The sequence below is a fragment of the Ostrinia nubilalis genome, chromosome 13 (genome assembly GCF_963855985.1).
Source record: "Ostrinia nubilalis chromosome 13, ilOstNubi1.1, whole genome shotgun sequence".
Taxonomy (NCBI): Eukaryota; Metazoa; Arthropoda; class Insecta; order Lepidoptera; family Crambidae; genus Ostrinia; species Ostrinia nubilalis.
The window spans coordinates 8,329,583-8,345,603 of NC_087100.1; the positions used below are offsets into that span (position 1 = coordinate 8,329,583).

The following is a 16,021-nucleotide window of genomic DNA, read 5'->3' on the forward strand; positions in this document are numbered from 1 at the left end:
AAATTGCGATTTTATCAGTCACTTCTTAAACTAGTAATAGTATTTAGGTTTAATACATAGATAAATACATATTAAAAGGCTTATGAACAATATTAACACTTTTTATTTACGTATATTTACAAGTATATAAGGTGTTATTTTTTGTACTGATCATACTTTACCAACGCATCTAATAAAATCATACAAATACAACCCAAGTGTTTTTAAAAAAAAATTCAGGCTAGTTTTTGTTTTTACTTTTCCTAACAAAAAAAAGATATTATTTTTACAACCATCCTGTCTTCACTCACTGCCTCTCTCTCTTTCTTTACTCATTTCATTCATACGAGTACGAACAATGGCCGCGCGTTCATTCAACGTTCACACACATAAAGGTTAGATTACACTAAACCTACGTTACCAAAAATAATTATCACTCGTGAGTATGTACGATGTTACGTCATGTTAATAGGTACTACACGCTGGGAGAAACAAAATCTAGCCACATAAGTAGGTAAATAAGTGTATTTTCATTAGTGTAATAGCGGGGGACTTTTCCAACGAACCGAGGCGAATCATCCGCGTTAAACTAGAAATTTAAAAAAGGATAGAAATTGGAATTCAATATCTACGGTTTCGTAATGCCTACGCAATTTATTTAGAGACGTAATAAAAAATTGATAGGTACATACCTATTACTACTTCGCTTCGCTTCAGTGGAAATGCACCCTAATATTGAATATGAGTAGGTGTTGTAAATAAAACTCACTGATCAATTTTCCTGGTTTTAATTCCTAAATTATGATTTGCCATCACACTTTAGATTCATTGATTTTACTTATTCACACATTTACCTATTTTGAATGTTGTTATTTAAAGTTCCTAGGTTATTATTACACTAATCACAATACATTTTGAACGTCAAGCCTTTGTTGAATGTTCACGTAAACACTGTCTTGCACTGTCTAATCTAGCCACGATCGAATTGAGGTAATGCTTTCGGGCTGCACACTTGCTTGCTGTTCACTAGACACCACGTCGGATGTTGTATTCACAATTCGCGCACTAACTTTTTTACGGAAAAAGTCCCTTTCGCGTAAACAAGCACTCATCTGTCCAAATCACACTGTAGGTATGTACCTAGGTAGACTTCCGCAATAACCATCGATAGAACTCGGTCGCGGTCGTGGCCCTCTGGCAACAACTCCTTGATAAGGCATTCCGTATTTTTACGCAAAAGCCGCCGTCTGCGGCGCTCGCATCTGGGTACCGCCAGCACTGTGCCGGTGATTGAAATTGAAATCCAGAACTTCGTCCTCGAAGCGCACGGGATCTCGTCAAGTCAGGATACGGCTGCGCTCCCTGAAGCGCTGCGCGGCTCCAAACAAGCAAGGTGTGAAGGTTTTCGACTCGTCAATGTTTCTCGTCGGCCAGTTAGTGTGCCCGAAACATAATTTCACCTGCGTTTTGTTATTGATCAAGCGCGGCATTGTAATAACTCGCACATACACTGCAATACGTTTGGGCGCATTGGACGGACTGGGACGATTATTTATGTTGTTGAGCTCCCGCATGCCGATCGGCGGCTCGGCGCGTGCTGTGGGCGCGGAGCGACTGGCAGCGATATCAATATGGCCGACTCACGCGGCGCGGCACGTGGCAGCGGTCGTTGCCCTCGGCCGGCTACTACGATAGTGCGTAAACGAATACTCACCGCGCTCAAAGGATGATTTATTTTTTATTTTTTTCGAAACATTCTTTGTCGTTTTACTCGAAAACTAGCCTGAATTTTTTTTTAAAAACACTTGGGTTGTATTTGTATGATTTTATTAGATGCGTTGGTAAAGTATGATCAGTATAAAAAATAACACCTTATATAATAAAATCTTAAATAGAAATATAAACAATAAAATGACTACACAAACCTACAAAATGCTGTTGTGATGTAGAATTTGATATAAGATGTAAAAATAACAGATAAACACTGTGAAACATTTTTAAAGCTCGGTTCACTACTTATAAACAATTTTTACATAAATTACTGAGGCATTTTGAACCGAACTGCTGCACAATAATTTTCAATCATTTTTTACGAACAGAAATTGATGTACCTACTTTAATGGGTGCTTCTTTGGGCATAGATGTGCGAATTCCTTGCAGGCCTCATCAATATCGCCATACCGATATTTGAAGCCGTACTCAAGTACTCTCTTAGGTATGACGTGTTGACCTTTGGTCATGATCATCGCGCGTTCAGGGTTGAGTAAGAAGTCCAGCATTGTCTCAGGCACAGGCAGGAATGCTGGTCGCCGCAATGCTTTGGCAAAAGACTGAAAAGGTAAAAGAAGGCACTATGTTTACCATACTTTTGTTATAATATTTTCACAACATATATCACAACATCACACCACACTTTCTTTAAAAATGCTTGGCCAGAAAGAGTAAAAGAAAATGATGACATCAGTTTTGCTTAAAAATAACTTTGGCACATATACATTTTATTATGCACTATTTTTTATCTCACCTGTGTAAATTCTTCATTAGTAATAACATGAGGAGCAACACCATTTAGGATGCCTTCAACGTGATCATTTTCAATGGCAAAATGAACAAGTCGAATGAGGTCATCTATGTGAATCCAGGGCAGGTATTGCTTGCCCGACCCAATCCGACCACCAACACCCATGTAGAATGGAAGAAACATGTTTTTTATCATACCACCCCATCGGCCTAATACAGCACCAGATCTTATTATTACCTAGAAAAATTTATAAAATAGTAGATTGACTTTATAATGACCTTTATGCACATTAGTGTATCAATGATGTCCTAGAGTCAATGTCATTCTTTAAATACTTCTTATTTATTCAGATGAAAATTGTTTAGATCCATATAATCTATGTCTCTTGGCACCAAACCAAAATTTTACTGCTTTGCATACTACTTTTATAGAGTACTATTGAAATCTTAATACAATTAGATTGCTTTACTTACAAGTCTTACAGGTGGATCAATACTGGCAGCTTTCTCCCATTCAACAACAAGCCTTGAGAAAAAGTCAATGCCAGTGGTAGGGCTACTCTCATCATATTTTTTGGTGTCTGAAGGTTCATAGGCACCAACACCAGTGACCACAATGAAAACTTTTGGCTTATCCTTGCTTTCGTTTATAGCTTTAGCCAATGCTTTGGTTGTGTAGACTCGAGAGTTCTGCACATTTTGTTTGAATCTGGAATTTAGTTTTATACATTCAGAACATAAGTTTTCATTGGTAAAAAATAATGTTAAAAAGAATCTTTTAGGCTTGCTAAGTTCTGTGGCATGTTAAGTAGATTAGATATATTAGCAGATAGGTTCATGTGGTTATTAATACTAACCCAGGTGTCCAGGATTTGGTGAAGTCCATAAATTGTTGTCCAGCACAGTTCACAACAGCACAAGTTCTTTTTGGCAAGCCGGAGTGTTCCAAGGTGGACCACGATATGTTGCTGGTCCCAGGCATTCGTGCCACGTTGACGACATTGTAACCATTTGACATGAGCAGTTCGCCCAAGTTCTTCCCTATGAAGCCTGTACCTCCACCTGTAAAATGAACATGACCAAAGATATCATAATGTTTATGCCTGAACAAATAAAAATAATCTCAAACATGCGCGTATATAGCGGGGGGGGGGGGGGGGGGGGGGCCGGGGTAGCACGCCCCCCCCAGAATGTTCTGAAAAAAATACTACTTGATTATAGCCCTATGAAGATTTTATAACTGATAACAGTATGTATGTTTTGCCGGCCGGCTATCCAGTAACTATTAGCTGGGCATTCATACTTTCAGTTATATTAATAGCACGATTGTGTTCTGAGATTCACACACAAATAATCTGATACTACTCTAATTTCAACGGTAAAAAAACTGTTTTGATATTTACCGATCAAGACATTTCTTGCTGCCATTATATTTTATTATGTAACACTAAAGTACACAGATGCCGGTAAAAGGATTTTAGACGGAGCTTTAAACAAGCTTGAATAGCTTAATTTCATTCAACACGTTCATGAAAATTATTTACGAAAATATTTTTTTAGATGTTTTTTACGTTTGGATTTTGTTTTCGTTTTACTGAAATCAGCTGTCTGTGTCTGACAACAAATTTCCAGTGACACTGATGACAGCTTTTCTTTTTTTGTTCAAAGTCATTATTACTATACAGCATTTTATTATTTACTTACATTACAATGCATGCACCATTGCACGTTCTCGAACATCCAATGATAAATAATCCACCATTAAATCATTAATTTAGCAAAATAAAACAAAACTGATGGACATGACGCTTTTCTTTCCCGCCAAGAAGTCCTAGATTTTTTTAAACATTTAACCGCTGCGTTCCGAAACAGTCTACCAAATTTTTAATATGGCGTAACGGAAGTTAACGGAACGTATTCCAAATGTCACTACTGTCACTACACAAAAAAAAACAATACATCAAAAACTTAAAAAACTGTGATTTCAGTTTAATTTTATTAATTTATTTACTTATTTGCTCGGCATTTTATCCGGCAGGTCATATTAGTTACAATGATAACACTGTATGTCAATAATGGAGTTGCTTATGTGTGGAATTCAGAAGGTGATTAAAATTTTATAGTTTACCTTTTACTTTTTTACTTGTCCGTTCTTTTCTATCAAACTAGTCTAAAATAACAATGTTTTATGATTTTTCAGATTGGTATATTCTACGGTCAAAACATCGCATATGCGGATCTTTGATTGGTTCAGTAGCATCATTTCCTCGTCAAAATGATTTTAATGGTACTGTTTATGATGATTTTTATATAATGAACCCTTAAATTGCCAACAGCACTTACATACTTCTTGCTAAATCAATACTTGCTATGTCCTCTAGGTTTACCCATGGCTCTTATGTCGGAGGAGGCAGCCTTACTTGTAAACAATAATATTTGTGAACTAGTTGAATTGCCACAACTATGTGATAAGCCATCGGAAAGTGTCAAAAAAGAATTTACAGAATGTGAACAAAGGTGAGCTTTTCTTTAATTTGAAGATTGGCAAATAAATAAATCTATCTTTAACATTAATTTCAGTCATAATCATCATTTTCATGTTTATGATATTTTCAGGGTAAAAGAAGAACAAACTGAGGCTTTGAGAAAACGAAAAATTGAACAAATGAAACAAAAAATACATTTGATAGTTGCTGGTAAAAAGCAAAAATTAGCAGCTAAGGGAATAACAGGTAGGTCCACTATTATACTATAAAAAATATTTTATAAAAGTTTGCTTATGAAGAACACTTACAAATCTCTGTGATCTGTGATACTTTAAATTTATTATTTACATATTATATTTTTTACAGATGTTGAATTAGACCATCAGACATTATTACAAGAGGAGATTGATAAGTTGCCTAAAGTGGCAGCTGCTCACCTTCTAGTACACCTTCCCACTGAACATTTTATAAGCACAGGTTGTTTTAACATTAATAAGCTTCAAAAATATCTATAGAACTCTGCATGATAGTCAATTTTCCTTTATTTAGCATATTAACAAGGCAATGGCTTGCTATGAATGAATTTATTTGTTCAGTGTTTAAGTACAACTTTTATTTATGTTTTTTTTTATCAATTTCAGATAAAAAGCATGTCTCTCTAGACATGTTGAAACCTAGTGTTGTGGATGTAGAAGGTGCCTTGCGCTGCTCTGTGTTTAGTGATCTCTGGAGGAAGGGTCATTACATTACCAGTGGCTCTAAATTTGGATGTGATTACTTAGTATATCCAGGTATAGTAATAAAAAATAAATATTTTATTTTAATATTGTGTAAGTACACTGGTAATAAATTGTTTTTTGTATTCCAGGAGATCCTGTGAGGTTCCATGCCAGTTATATGGTGCGCTGTATACATGACCACCAGACTGCTTTTCGTCCTGCAAACATAGTGGCTTTTGGAAGATTGTCAGTAGCTGTTAATAAAATGGCTGTGTTTGCATTCTGTACTAGCAATGGAAATGTTGATTATCAAACACTACAATGGCATGATAATGTTGTAAATGGATAAAATTGGAGTTTATTTTAATCAATTATCCCCTATTAGTCATTTATCTTGTTTTGAAGAAGGTACTGGGTTTGATGCATAAGTAGGTAATTAGGGCGCACTATTCTGTCTCGAATCAAGTAGTTTTTAAAATTTTTGAAACGAGTAGGTACCTAAATTACAAGATACTGTAGATGTTTTGCAGATAATGGGGTTTAAAGCATCTGTTTATTTATGCTATTGCTTTTACCACGGCTTTTATAAGCCGGGCTTTTACAGACTGAAAGCTTCACCTTCAGAGCCACTGTGCTGCAAACTGCAGTTTTGTTAGTAGCGTGTGCACCTAGCTTAAAAATTGAAATTTCTGTCTGAAACATAGAGTTATTAACCAATAACTCTATGGTCTGAAATGTCTGATGTTGAAAGAAAAAAAAAACAAACGTCAAACGATACGTCAAGGAAACGTCAAAAATCCAAGCTTGATTTCGAAAAAAAATTGCAATTCGTGATTCATCCTTTCCATTTTTACTAAATTAATCGTAATATAATATAACTATGGATGATCCAGAACTTCAGAAAATAAGGCAACAACGTCTTGCACAGTTGCAGTCTCAACATGGGGTAGGTATGATAGGTTATAAAAATAATATCCAATTTAATAGCATTAAAAATATTATTTCCCGTGAAACTAATTGATTTCTTTTTATATTTAAGGGCACAGGAGATCCAAATCATGCAAAAGCTCAAGAAGAAAGAATGCAGGCCATGGAGGAAGCGAAGCACACAATACTAGCCCAGGCACTTAGTCAAGATGCAAGAGCCAGATGTAATTATTACTGTTATTGTTTGAGCAGGATAGCATTGTATCAAGATTTTCGAATTACCATGATATTTTAAATATAAAAAAGTCCTAAAACATAATCTTACTTGTAGGTTTTGTACAAGCGAAGTGAGATTTATAGTATGTCATTCTGATTCAGTAAAACAATATTACAAAGTTGTTGTTTTTATTGTTTCATCATATTTATAAATAGTTCAACAACTGCTTACACATTTAATTACCCTATTATATTTTTGATTACAGTGAATAACATCAAACTCAGCAGACCTGAAAAAGGTGCTATGGTGGAGAATATGATCTGTAGAATGACACAAATGGGCCAAGTTCGTGGCAAGATATCGGAACAAGAATTGATACAACTGGTGGAGTCTCTGAACCAGCAAATGCCCAAGTCTACAAGCACTGTCAAGTTTGACAGAAGAAGAGCGGCCCTCGACTCCGATGATGATGATTTCTAACAGACTGACACTACTTTAAGTTATGAAGCAATACACAAATTTGCAATGCCTTAATAAAATATACCACAGTTACTTTTCAAATACCTAATCTGTTTCATTACATTGCTTGTTATAATAATTGTTTGCTTTTTCAATTCAACTGCAATAACTCTGCTAAAAAGATTTAGAATATTACATAATTTGTATGTATTTAAATACTAAATATTCTATTTAATTTCTAAGACATTAAAGTTACTTCTTGTATTTTAAAAGTCTTGACTTTATTTAGGTAGTATATTAAAAAGAAATCCCTGTTCTTTTATTTCATAGAACTTGAAAATAGTTTTAAGAACTTAACCCTTAAATGCATAGTGTTGCCATATGTCTACGAAGTACTTTTTTAATTATAGCAAGTAACACATTTTACAAGCGTTTCTGAATGTACGCTAATATCATAGAAAACATCCAAATAAAAATAAAAAAACCGCAAATGAAGGTAGATTTGAAAAAAAATTAACCGATATTTGACGTAGCGATCGCGAAGGAGAAAAAATTGGTAGTGTTAAAATTTGTGGTATTTGAATTTCAGATTCAGTGAGAATTAATTGCTAAATCGATTGGAAAAAAATACATACGTGTTAGAAACAATGTAAGAGTTCATTATTATAACTTATTTTTTTGGTAATCTATCCCGAATGTACCTTCGACTTGCTTTTTGTGTATGTAGCCAAATGTCTACACCATGCGTTTATACCATAAAATTGTTCGATAGGAATTGTTCTATGGTTTGCTTATTTGGCTTTTTTTTTTCAGCATGTTTGGCTCGCTAATTGAAAAGGAAATTGAGGCAGCTCTTGCTGCTTTAAATGATGGTGCAGTCTCAGAAGATGATGAAAATTTAGATGATGATAACATCGATTATTACCCAAACGTACGCGATTTATTGCATGATCTGGATGAGGAGTCCATAGATCATAATCTACCCTTGGAACACAACGAAGATCCTCCCTAGTAGTCTATGAAGAGGAGCATAATAATAGATTAGATGGTGTTTCGTGTCAGTTCTATTGAGACGAATCTCAATAGAACTGACACGATTATTTGAACTAAACCCTTTTTGAGTAATGTATAAATTCGTTTCGTCTACAATTTTCGAAACAATGTCATCGTTTATGAACTTGATAACGAACTGAAATGGCTCCTCCAGGTCAGATATTTCTGTGGGCAGTTCCGAATCCCCTAAAAAAGCAATGCGATCATCGTCCCATGGTGGTAAATTTCGTTTTTTCCAAATCATCTCCCGGCTATTAGACCTCCAAGATGCAATTCCTGGAATACCTGAACTTGATTGCGCAGATGAAGTAGGTACCCGCCACAGGTTCCGCTAAGGAAACACCATCTAATATGTGCTCCTCTTCATAGACTATGGGAGGGTCTTTGTTATGTTCCAAGGGTAGATTATGATCTATGGACTCATGCAATAAATCCCGTACGTTTGGGTAATAATCGATGCTATCATCATTTAAATTTTCATCATCATCTGAGACTGCACCATCATTTAAAGCAGCAAGAGCTGTCTTAATTTCCTTTTCAGATAGCGAGCCAAACATGCTGAAAAGAAAAGCCAAATAAGCAAATCATAGAACAATTACTATCGAACAATTTATGGCATAAACGCATGGTGTAGACATTTGGCTACATACTGTAAATTTTCAAAAATATACTTTTTTTTCGTACGAAGATTTTTTTTATTATTTTTCCCCCTATCTGTGACTAAAAATCTAATTGAAATATTTTTTTCATAACTAAATAAAAAATCATGCATTTAAGGGTTAAGTCTTATCTCATATTCTTGATTAGTTTACTTGATTTTAATCTCAGGCTTGCATAGCTGGGCACCGTTAATCAAATAGTTAACTTCGTTAATCGTTAAACCGTTAGCAAAAAAATTAACTTCGTTAAACGTTAAAGCGTTACATTTCGCAAGATTTAACGCAAGTTAACGTTAATCGTTAATCCGTTAACACATGATAATAAAACGAAAAAAATAATTGTATGCAAGGTTCAACCTTGCATAAGTACAATAACCGTCTCTGTGGTCTAGTGGTAAGACCACCTGCTTCAGACACAGAGGTCCCGGGTGCGATTCCCAGTGGGGGCGAAAGGAGATTTCCTGTTCGGTTTGGTTGGTGGTAGGGCTTGTTCTAAGTCCGCCTAGCTAGCTACCACTATCTTACCTAAGTCTGTCGCCATAACAACAATGTTAACAGCATTGTTGTGTTCCGGCAGTTATAGATAAGATAGCCAGCTCCTCCGTTGAGGATTCCGGGTGAAGCTCGCTTCCACCTTCGGCCTGATCATCACCCACCATCAGGTGAGATACAGGCCAAGAGCTTCCTCGTTGTGGATAAAACAAAAAAAAAAACGTTTTAGTACAACTGCATTTCAGAATAAAAGCTTGTCTTAAAAAAGTTAAAAAACTTTTTTTATAATAAGAAATAATATTTATTAAAATTTTATTTTACACTTTTTAGTAGTATCTCAATCTCAGAGCCTTGGTTCAATTACAATACAATTTAGCCACCTCCTGACTCCACCATCAGACCAGCTCAATAGTACCATAACATTGCATTGTCATCGTACTTACATAAGTATACCAAATTTCAGCTCAATCCGTTGAGGAAAACTAGTCTTAAATTCAGTTGCAAGATGTGTCCCATACATACAACAAGTGAAGTCAATATTATTATAAAGCTTGTAAATAAATAAAATTGCATTATTTATATCGTTTCGTTAGTGATCAGTAGGCCTAAGATGCGCGCCGCGATAAGCGGTTATCACGCCATTTTATCGATTTTGCCCATACATTTTGACGTCGATAAAAATTATCACGGCGCGCATCTTAGGCCTACTGGTTACAAAAACTGTTGTTTTGGGTTCTGGAAGCCCGAACGTACTTGTCAGAATGCGTTTTTCAGCGTGCCTGCTGTACCTATCTTTTTGGTAAATAGTAGGTACTGGATTAACGATTAACGGACTTAGGATAATTTAACGGAAGTTAACGAGTCCGTTAACATTTTTAAAGTTAACTCAAAAGTTAATCCGTTAATAGAAATGTTAACTTCGTTAATTAACGATTAACGGATTAACGAGTTAATGCCCAGCTTTGGGCTTGATACCCATAAGTACCCTTTTCTCCCAAGTCTGCTAAAAATTACTTTAGTGGACTTTCGAATCTACTTTAGAGGAGACGAGTAGACATTCACATAATCCTAATCAATAAACGACATTAGACAATAGGATATTATACTTTTTCTTATTTATAATTATACCTATTTTCTTTGGAATACCTAAGGAAGCTCTAGTGATGCCGCGCGCCGGGTTAGTTTAAACTAGGATTCAAGAAAATTTTAACGGCATTAAAATTTAAGATGCGCGTTTTGCTGACAAAAAATTTGAAATTATCAAGGGCATAATAATGATATCAGGATTAAATTGCTTACGAGGTAGTAAGTAAGCTTGTTAACAGTGATTTTTTAAAGATATCGATACATGTGTAGTTTGCAAATTATCATTTAATAACCTTATCAATTTAATTCAAGTTATAAAAGCCAGTGACAAGACATTCATCCATGAATGTGTTTCGAAAACGCAATAATGTTGCGCGGAGCATTGCTAGTGCTATGTGTTGGTGTGGCGGCGGTGGCCAGTTCCCCGCAAGCCGCGTACATCGAGGCCTTATACAAGACTTCGCAGGGCGCCAGGATATCTGATAACATCTTAGAAGATGCTTCTTTAGATGTGGTGAGTGACACTGGACCATCGAGCGCACATTCAATTTCTTTTTAAGTTTTAAGTGTTAAAAACCAGTGTTTGTTTTAGCCGGAACTCGTCAGAAAGTACAGATACCCTCTTGAGGTACATTCCCTAACCACGGAAGATGGGTACATATTGGAAATGCACCGCATTCCTCACGGACGCGACCGTAACAATGTACCTGGCTCCAGGCCTATCGTGTTCTTGATGCACGGTCTTCTGTCATCTTCTGCTGATTGGGTTTTGACCGGTCCTGGGTGTGCCTTTGGTAAGAGTTTAATCAATATAGTACCTACTTAGGTAGTACTTAATTGATCTATGATTACTGACGCAGTAGAGGGTTAAGTGGGAGTTCTAAGTAGGTACATTGTATACAAATAAGTAGGTAGGCCTACAATTTTTGGGCCCGATTCTAATTTGTATGAAGAATCGGGCGATACCAAATCGGTGTAATGTGCGCACTTTCATACCTAATGATTAACAGCCCGACCCAACTATCGGCCAACTAAAAGTCGGTGGTCTTTTGGCTTTTGTGGCGCCTAGGTTAATAGGTAGGTACTTTAGCGGTCTTAAAGCTAGAAATGTATGTAGATAACAATAGCAAAGTGCTTAGCAATGGCTTTATAAGTACTTACGGTGGATTTATAATGTAATTGAATGAATAGTACCGACCTACTCTCTCAAATGGCTTATCGCTAAGTAATTGAACTTGATTTTAACATCTTATCGTAAGACTAGCTTTGTTTTCGTCTCAATCGACTTAACACAACTCAATTATTTACAGCGTACCTCTTGGCCGAAGAAGGTTTTGACGTATGGATGGGCAATGCTCGTGGGAATTACTATTCTCGTCGACATGTTCGTTTGAACCCTGACGCACTTCTGAGCACTGCTTTCTGGCAATTCTCCTGGGATGAAATCGGTAACATAGATTTGCCCACGATGATTGACTACGCGCTCGCTCACAGCGGCAGAAACAGACTTCACTACGTGGGACATTCTCAGGGCACTACCTCCTTCTTCGTCATGACTTCGCTTCGTCCGCAGTATAATCAGAAAATTATTTCCATGCACGCATTTGCACCTGTCGCTTACATGGCCAACAATAACAGCCTGCTGTTGAGAATGCTGTCCCGTTACGCCAACAACATCGAGGTAACTAGCTAACTGCATCATTTTTTAACTCTAAAAATACCTAAGACTAGGTACGTGAGTATTTCAAAATCCTGGTCATACCTACGTTTTATTTTCAGTTTGCACTTTCTCTGATTGGTGTTGGAGAATTTCTGCCAAACAACAACGTGATGACATGGGCTGGGCAGGCTATGTGCATGGATGAAGTCATGTTGCAGCCTATGTGCTCCAATATCATTTTCCTGTTGGGTGGATGGAATGAATGCCAACACAATGCTGTAAGTAAACCTGTTAATTGTATAGAAAAAATATTTTGTTAGTAATAAAAATCAGTTGCTTCAATCACAACATGCAGGTAGGTTACTTACCTACACACAATATCAGTCATATCTCTATTTAATAAGTATTATTTGCGAAACACCCATTAATCACGGATTATTATAATATCTATTGTGAATTATGAAGCATAGGCTTATTGCGCAAAAAGACCTTAACTGCCTTAACCGTAACCAGACCTAGTTCTTTTTTAGGTACCAGTGGTTTGTAAGTACAATTAAGTACAAGACTAAGTTGATTTTCTTCTTTTCTAGACAATGCTGCCCCTGAAACTGGGCCACACGCCTGCTGGAGCGGCTGCTAGGCAGTTCGTCCATTACGCCCAAGGAATAAGCGGCAAGGAGTTCCGTCGCTACGACCACGGAACCATCTTGGCCAACAGGCGTGCTTATGGAAGCTGGAGCCCCCCACGCTATGACTTATCCCGCATCACAACTCCCGTGTTCCTCCACTACTCAGACACCGACCCTCTAGCTCATGTCAATGACGTAAACAGGCTGTTCCGAGAACTTGGAAGACCCATTGGGAAATTCCGGATTCCTATGGCAACCTTCAGCCACATGGACTTCATATGGGGAGTGAATGCCGAGGATCTGCTGTACAGTCGCACTGTAAACCTTATCAAGGCGATGGACGTTAATGGACTTGATGGATTAGATGATACACTTTTGTAAAATGATTTCGAAGTCTGGATGCGTATTTAAGAAAATGTAAATACTTCATTGTTTTTTTTATATTACTTTGTGCATTAGAATTAAGATTCTAATTACAACTTGTACCTACTTAAGGCTTGGTATTTCTGCTAAAGTAGGTATTTCGCGCTGTCAAAATCTGCGCGCGCAATACTTCGCCGAAGACAGCGCGCCAAAGAGCTCTCGCGGCTACACAGTATAGAAATACGCAGTTGGTTAGGTTAGGTTGACTTCCTTCCGTTCAAGCGTCACACTCACAGCACTTTCTAATACAAATCATATCCAAGTGATACAAATTAAAACAACTTTCAAAATTTTTGGGAATATATTTTAGAATCGAATAAATATAGAATATAACTGCCAAAGTAAACACGGTTCAAAGAGGCGTGGCGTCACCCGACCTTCCGGAAGTTCCGCGCCGGCTAAAAGAATTTCAAGATTACGTCACCCGACCTATCGGTAGATCCTCGGGAGCTTGAGCGATTGGAAAAACATTTTATGATCAGTTACTCGTAGTAGCGATTATTTAGAGCTTGGATAATAAATTATAGTTGTTGCAATTCACAAAGCTTTGCATGTGGTCAATTACATTAATCAGTACACGCATCAATTTTGTTCAGTATTTTTGTTTATTAATAAATAAAAATATCATACTAAAATTGCATACATATTTGTTTGTATTGGTCTGGGTGTTTTCTTTCCATAATTTATGTATAACGTATGTACGGGGCTCTGTATCGAAAATCACTATGAGCAATGAGCATCACACACTGTTACCTGGAGTGCATTACCGCAGCAAAATTTTTATAAATGTTGTGCTTTAGAGAGTCGAGAGTATAGCAGATAATTAGTCCATCGTGAGCAGAAATTTGTCCACTAATAGCAAAATTCGTTCAAATTATAGTTTTAAAGTTATTGGCTAGAAGATTATATTTTTATCTTGCAGCTTAGACCTTTAGCTACAGACCTTAGACAGTATTTTTGAAACATTCTTACGCATGGTGGAGGAAGGGACGCTCTAGAGCAGTGGTTGTCCACGGACCACTGGTGATCCCTGGAGGCATTCCAAGTGGTCCACGATGTGCACTTGCACACCTTGGTCAAAACCACTTTTAACTAATTTTTGCAGTCAAACTGGTTTTGACCGATTATGAGGTGGTCCCTGACAAGACAGAAATTTGGTAAAATGGTCCCTCATGACTTAAAGGTTAAGAACCACTGCTCTAGAGACTCAAAACTACAAGGATACACATGAACTCCAGTTTTAAATCCGTTGACATCTGCTGCATCTGTCATCTTTTTGGGTAGAAGATTCTTCAATCTTGCAGCTTAGACCTTTAGCTACAGACTTTAGACAGTATTTTTGAAACATTCTTACGCATGGTGGAGGAAGGGACGCTCTAGAGACTCAAGTCTACAAGGAGTCATATGAACTCCAGTTTTAAATCCGTTAACATCTGCTGCATCTGCCATCTTTTTGGCTAGAAGATTCTTCTATCTTACAGCTTAGACCTTTAGCTACAGACCTTAGACAGCATTTTTTATTATTTATTTGTGTCAGTGTGCTCTTCTAAAGAGTGTAAGACGATTGTATGTAGGTTCTATTAAAATGTAATTTTAACTCATTGGTTTTGTCTCATATTAATTGAGGAATGTACTATGTATCATGAGTAGAGTCTTCGTTTAAAAGGATGCGAACGATTTAAATTTCAATAGGTAGACAAAATTGATAATTCTTAATTATCAAAAATTTAAGCTTTCTCCAGTAACACTGATATTATTATACTGTGACTCATCAAAGTCATCATTGTCAAAAATATTGACAAATCGCGAACTGTCACGGCCATAAAACTGACACGCGTCCGTCCTCCGTAAGCGCCACCGCGCGACTGATTGAGATTGTCCAAGCCGTCATGGACGATTTTTTCCACATTTTTTAACATAGTAACTAAATAAGACGCTATATAAAAATTTCATCCGTTAAAAGCCCTCAAGTTATTTCTGAACTTTAGTTTAGTAAAAGATTTAGAATCTCAAATCGCTTATTTTAAAAATAAAACCATAAATAGAAAACGAATAGAGGTAACTTTGGGAATATATTCTATCGAGTCAACTTCATCAAATCGTGTTTCCATCCGTTAATAGCCCTAGAAAATATCCTCAACTATGCCCAATAAAAATCTTAGCCTTTAATTTTACTGTTTAGTACCTCAAAAATGAAAAATGAAAACCTCATTTTCGCCATTTTCTCTGCTACCCGGCCTTAAGTGTTTTCACTTCGCACATGCTTTGTAGGTAAATATGAAAATACAGTAAAATTATTATCCTAAAAATGATGTGTTATTTCAATTTTACCTTACAAAGACACAATTTTTATAAAATACCTAATGAAGAAAATGCCTACCTACATTAATAACTTTATGTAACATAGTTATTTACTTAACACATCTAGCTAGCTAGTATACAAGTTAGCTGTTATTGTATAGTAGGTAGTACCTACTAAAATATTAAAAAATAAGGATCTGACAGAAGATAAAAGCTTATCAATGAGGTAGGTAGGTAGGTACGCCATAGAACTTGGAATAATGAATTATGGAAAAAGCTTATCCCATCAAAAACAATACTTGTCAAAAAAACCAAGTCTCGCAACTCAGTTGTTCTACGGTAAAAAGTTGTGAGATCCATGTAATACCAAGTCCAGGCCAGGAAATCTTTAACGTTTTACATAAATTATTG

General features: G+C 36.4%; 4 protein-coding genes and 1 long non-coding RNA gene across 5 annotated transcripts; 3 read left to right on the forward strand and 2 right to left on the reverse strand.

The window, feature by feature from the left end:
• Nucleotides 1-1,858: 1,858 nt before the first annotated feature.
• On the reverse strand, nucleotides 1,859-4,123 carry LOC135077546 (epimerase family protein SDR39U1). The gene is made up of 5 exons (XM_063972093.1): nucleotides 3,903-4,123; nucleotides 3,357-3,561; nucleotides 2,974-3,208; nucleotides 2,504-2,737; nucleotides 1,859-2,309 (listed from the first exon to the last, which is right to left on the reverse strand). The coding sequence occupies exons 1-5, from the start codon at nucleotides 3,925-3,927 to the stop codon at nucleotides 2,091-2,093; spliced, it is 918 nt and encodes a 305-aa protein (XP_063828163.1). The 5' UTR covers nucleotides 3,928-4,123; the 3' UTR covers nucleotides 1,859-2,090.
• A 305-nt stretch (nucleotides 4,124-4,428) lies between these two features.
• On the forward strand, nucleotides 4,429-6,060 carry LOC135077162 (tRNA-splicing endonuclease subunit Sen34). The gene is made up of 7 exons (XM_063971713.1): nucleotides 4,429-4,604; nucleotides 4,700-4,786; nucleotides 4,881-5,016; nucleotides 5,116-5,231; nucleotides 5,352-5,462; nucleotides 5,627-5,776; nucleotides 5,854-6,060. Exons 1-7 carry the CDS (start codon nucleotides 4,553-4,555, stop codon nucleotides 6,051-6,053), a joined length of 852 nt encoding a protein of 283 aa, XP_063827783.1. The 5' UTR covers nucleotides 4,429-4,552; the 3' UTR covers nucleotides 6,054-6,060.
• Nucleotides 6,061-6,463: 403 nt separating this feature from the next.
• LOC135077163 (programmed cell death protein 5) lies at nucleotides 6,464-7,411 on the forward strand. Its single transcript, XM_063971714.1, has 3 exons — nucleotides 6,464-6,650; nucleotides 6,744-6,855; nucleotides 7,114-7,411. Exons 1-3 carry the CDS (start codon nucleotides 6,585-6,587, stop codon nucleotides 7,326-7,328), a joined length of 393 nt encoding a protein of 130 aa, XP_063827784.1. The 5' UTR covers nucleotides 6,464-6,584; the 3' UTR covers nucleotides 7,329-7,411.
• Nucleotides 7,412-10,935: 3,524 nt separating this feature from the next.
• Nucleotides 10,936-13,375, forward strand: LOC135077547 (lipase 3-like). The gene is made up of 5 exons (XM_063972094.1): nucleotides 10,936-11,111; nucleotides 11,190-11,391; nucleotides 11,908-12,278; nucleotides 12,377-12,535; nucleotides 12,848-13,375. The coding sequence occupies exons 1-5, from the start codon at nucleotides 10,944-10,946 to the stop codon at nucleotides 13,265-13,267; spliced, it is 1,320 nt and encodes a 439-aa protein (XP_063828164.1). The 5' UTR covers nucleotides 10,936-10,943; the 3' UTR covers nucleotides 13,268-13,375.
• On the reverse strand, nucleotides 13,193-15,640 carry LOC135077548 (uncharacterized). Its single transcript, XR_010258474.1, has 2 exons — nucleotides 15,548-15,640; nucleotides 13,193-13,375 (listed from the first exon to the last, which is right to left on the reverse strand). It is a non-coding gene; the product is annotated as an uncharacterized LOC135077548 (long non-coding RNA).
• Nucleotides 15,641-16,021: the final 381 nt, after the last annotated feature.

Coding starts and splice junctions, on each gene's coding strand:
- LOC135077547 (XM_063972094.1), top strand. CDS start 10,944: ATGTGTTTCGAAAACGCAATAATGTTGCGCGGAGCATTGCTAGTGCTA. Junction 11,112..11,189: donor AAGATGCTTCTTTAGATGTG/GTGAGTGACACT, acceptor TGTTTGTTTTAG/CCGGAACTCGTCAGAAAGTA. Junction 11,392..11,907: donor CGGTCCTGGGTGTGCCTTTG/GTAAGAGTTTAA, acceptor AATTATTTACAG/CGTACCTCTTGGCCGAAGAA.
- LOC135077162 (XM_063971713.1), top strand. CDS start 4,553: ATGATAACACTGTATGTCAATAATGGAGTTGCTTATGTGTGGAATTCA. Junction 5,232..5,351: donor AGCAGCTAAGGGAATAACAG/GTAGGTCCACTA, acceptor TATTTTTTACAG/ATGTTGAATTAGACCATCAG. Junction 5,777..5,853: donor TGATTACTTAGTATATCCAG/GTATAGTAATAA, acceptor TTTGTATTCCAG/GAGATCCTGTGAGGTTCCAT.
- LOC135077546 (XM_063972093.1), bottom strand. CDS start 3,927: ATGGCAGCAAGAAATGTCTTGATCG. Junction 3,562..3,902: donor AGCAAGAAATGTCTTGATCG/GTAAATATCAAA, acceptor TTCATTTTACAG/GTGGAGGTACAGGCTTCATA. Junction 2,738..2,973: donor TTGATCCACCTGTAAGACTT/GTAAGTAAAGCA, acceptor AAATTTTTCTAG/GTAATAATAAGATCTGGTGC.
- LOC135077163 (XM_063971714.1), top strand. CDS start 6,585: ATGGATGATCCAGAACTTCAGAAAATAAGGCAACAACGTCTTGCACAG. Junction 6,651..6,743: donor AGTTGCAGTCTCAACATGGG/GTAGGTATGATA, acceptor TTTATATTTAAG/GGCACAGGAGATCCAAATCA. Junction 6,856..7,113: donor TCAAGATGCAAGAGCCAGAT/GTAATTATTACT, acceptor TTTTGATTACAG/TGAATAACATCAAACTCAGC.